The sequence below is a fragment of the Cynara cardunculus genome, assembly GCF_001531365.2.
Source record: "Cynara cardunculus var. scolymus isolate 2C chromosome LG 11, CcrdV1, whole genome shotgun sequence".
NCBI lineage: Eukaryota > Viridiplantae > Streptophyta > Magnoliopsida > Asterales > Asteraceae > Cynara > Cynara cardunculus.
Window position 1 is genome coordinate 8765930 of NC_037538.1, and position 3521 is coordinate 8769450.

General features: G+C 30.7%; 1 protein-coding gene across 1 annotated transcript; it reads right to left on the bottom strand.

Moving 5' to 3' along the window:
- Positions 1-1490: 1490 nt before the first annotated feature.
- LOC112521704 (uncharacterized protein At2g29880-like) lies at positions 1491-2359 on the bottom strand. The gene is made up of 3 exons (XM_025130698.1): positions 2269-2359; positions 1723-2060; positions 1491-1634 (listed from the first exon to the last, which is right to left on the bottom strand). Exons 1-3 carry the CDS (start codon positions 2357-2359, stop codon positions 1491-1493), a joined length of 573 nt encoding a protein of 190 aa, XP_024986466.1.
- Positions 2360-3521: the final 1162 nt, after the last annotated feature.

Here is a 3521-nt window from a genome sequence, read left to right on the forward strand (position 1 = left end):
ATTTAGTATAATTTTAAGATTTGTAACTACCATTTAAATATTTGGGAGTTACATTAGATTGAAAATGACCTAAATACCCCTATCATTAATAAGGGAGTTACATTTGAACCAAACAAAAAGAAGAAATGTGATTGGTTGATGTTGGTTAGCATGGTTAGTACAAAATATTGGGTTAGTATTTGAACCAGCCCCTATATATATATATATATATATATATATATTATATTATATTATAAAACATTTAACAAAAACTCTTAAAAACTATTTTTTATGCATGAAGTACTGTTTATTGAAGGATATTACTTAAAAATTCAATTTTACAAGTAATTTTGCGTAAGTGCAACTTATTAAAGCTCTATTTTTAAATTTGTGTAACTAACTGCAGATAAACATAGTTAAATACATGATAAACATTCATTTTAAATATAAAAAACCTAAAATATAATTAAAGGTGCGTTTGGTTTACAAGAATGTTTCTGAGGGATTTGGATTCTCAGGAAAGATTTGGATTCCATGGGATTTGGATTCCTAGGATTTAAAATTCATTCCTGTGTTTGGTTTGCAGGATTTGGATTGGATTTGAAATCCATTCATCTGTTTGGTTTGTAGGATTTGGATTTGGATTTGGATTGAGATTTTTTTTTGTAATTATTTTAATCACCAAATCTCTTTCCTTTTCTTAAATCTATCTATTTAACCAACAAACCTAAAAATTTAACAATCAAACCTTTTCATCCAAAAATGCATATTTAATCAACAAACATGTTCATCCAAAATGCATATTAAATCAACAAACATTTTCATCCAAAACACATATTTAATCACCAAACTCGGTAATCCAAAATACAAATTTAACTACCAACTTGTTCTTTCAAAAGCAAACATTTACCCACCAAAATTTACCCACATTTAACTACCAACTTGTTCTTTCAAAAGCACACATTTACCCACCAAATTTACCCACCAAAATTTACCCACATTTAACTACCAACTTGTTCTTTCAAAAGCACACATTTATCCACCAAAATTTACCCATATTTAACTACCAACTTGTTCTTTCAAAACCACATATTTACCCACCAAAATTTTCATCCATTTAAAACCCAGTCGACATAAGCTTCCCTATCCGCTTCTTGCAAATCCCAAAACGTGTTCACCTTTTCAGGATCGTCTCTTATCAATGAAATTGCTTTAAACTTCTCCCGTTGGGCCAACATCTGCATTTTTAATATCTCATGAGTGATCATCGAACGTTTCGTATCAAGTTCGTCTTCTCGTTCTACACCCCTGCTAAGTTTGTTCGCCATTTTCTCCAAAGTTTCTCCAAGTTTAGTAACCGCATTACTAAATCCATCACCCATGAGATCTACTCGACGTTTTCTCTTCTTACGAAGCGCAGTTGAAGTTTCTTCAGATTGCATATTTGCATTCTCACCTTGAACATTGCTAGTTGCCATTACGTCATCAGACTCGTCATTCATGTGTTGTGTTTAATCTTCTGTACGCGCCTCCTGTTCCGCCTCAACAAAATCTCTTGCTCTATTTTCTGTGGCACGATCTTTTCCGAATACAATACAAAGGTCTTCATAAAAAGGATATGGTTTGTTCTTCCATTTTCCCGCCCCTTTATGGACCTATTTCATAATAGAAATTATTAAATATACATATAACTATGATTATATATTATGCAAATATAAATAGCAAGTTCTTTTTAGCATGTACCTGAAGATACGACTCCCAAACTTGGTCTTCCGCAACGACACAATGCTTCRCACTATCGTATCCGAAGCCACTAGTATATGAACCATTTATCATGTCATGCACAATAGTCCAATCTTTCTTCATTATTTTTAACTTTGATTCGATGTGTGGTTTCCCTAAAATCCCGGAGCCCGGCAAAGATTCTTTTAATGATTGTTCAAGAAATGTTAAATAACCCGATTTAAAGCCATTATCGGCTTTAAATGCTCCCGTATTCATCATAGTAAGTAAAGCTTCAACGAGTTTTGTTTCTTCAAAATTCGTCCAAACTCTATAATTTCTATTTTGACTCGTCATACCTACAAACATAAATGAATGAAAAGTATAACGACATTTAATTACAAAACAAACATTAGCTTTCAACAAACATGGCAAGTATGAGTTAAACAAACATTAAGGATGAGTTAAACATATATTTGAATCATACAAATTAATTGGTAGCATTCCAAGAAGCAAACATAGATTGTGCTAAATTGTCCCTAAATGTCGTCCACTCATTTGAAGTACCAACAACATTTATATTATCTCCGTCTTCGACTCCATGGTCTCCGGTTCCCTCATCCACTTCACCGTCATTTTCAAGTGGATTTACTGGCATTTCTTGCATTAATTAATTGATGCTAAATCAAGAAAAAACATCAAACTTCATAGATAAGCATCATCCATAAGCACACCAAGAAACAGATGCCAAGATACAGCAGTAGTATTGGGTATCCTTACTCAAAAGAGCTAGCAATGAAAATAAGATCTTCATTGAAGGGTGAACTAGGGTATATAGTGAAGACAACTAAAATTTAATGAACAACACACCAGTTATGGTATTATGCAATCATCGAACTGTATGTATGGCAAAATTATCACCACCATTATAGATTCATAGGAATGGATCCGGGCAGAGGAGGAAAGAGAGAGAAGACAAAATTTTATAAAGTATTACCCCTTGTTCTTTCATTCAAACAAGTATCAAATAAAATTGAAGGAGAAGCAAAATAGTTTTCCATGCACATACTGTAAGCAGAAGCAAAATAGTGGTTGTACATAGACATTCACCGATTATTAATTTCACACTAGTATATAGGGATAGGGATAAATACATGTCATGTATATTCAACCTATTATGTCAAAAGTGAATGATTTAACCTAATCTGTGTTCATAGTTTAGACATAAATCGAAAAGGGGAAAAGGGGAAAAATCTGTGTAAAAAATTATATTATTATCTCTATAAAAAATTATATTATTAAATCAAATATAAATTACTTTATTATAAATCTAAATTAAATTATAATAAAGAATTGAATTAAATAAGTTACACCAAAAAACGATAACTACTATATAGTTAATTTGATACTAATATCGATTTTATTTTTTTCAAATTTTTATGTTATCTTCAAATTTATATTTCATTCAAATAATAAAAACATTATCGTTTTCTCAAAACCATAAAAAATTGTATTATATCGATAGAGATAAAGAATAAAAAGTAGACATTAAAATGAAGATTCATCTTGTTGCATTGTGTGAATACCCTTCTAGTCTATGCGAGTACCCTTCTAGTCTATACTATATTATAAAGCATTTGACAAAAACTCTTAAAAACCACTTTTTATGCATAAATTACTGTTTATTAATGCATATTACTTAAAACTCAAGATTACAAGTAGATTGTGCGTGAGTACAACTTATTAAAGCTTCATATCTAAATTCGTGTAACTAACTGCAGATAAATATAATCAAATACAAGATAAACATCTCATTTTAA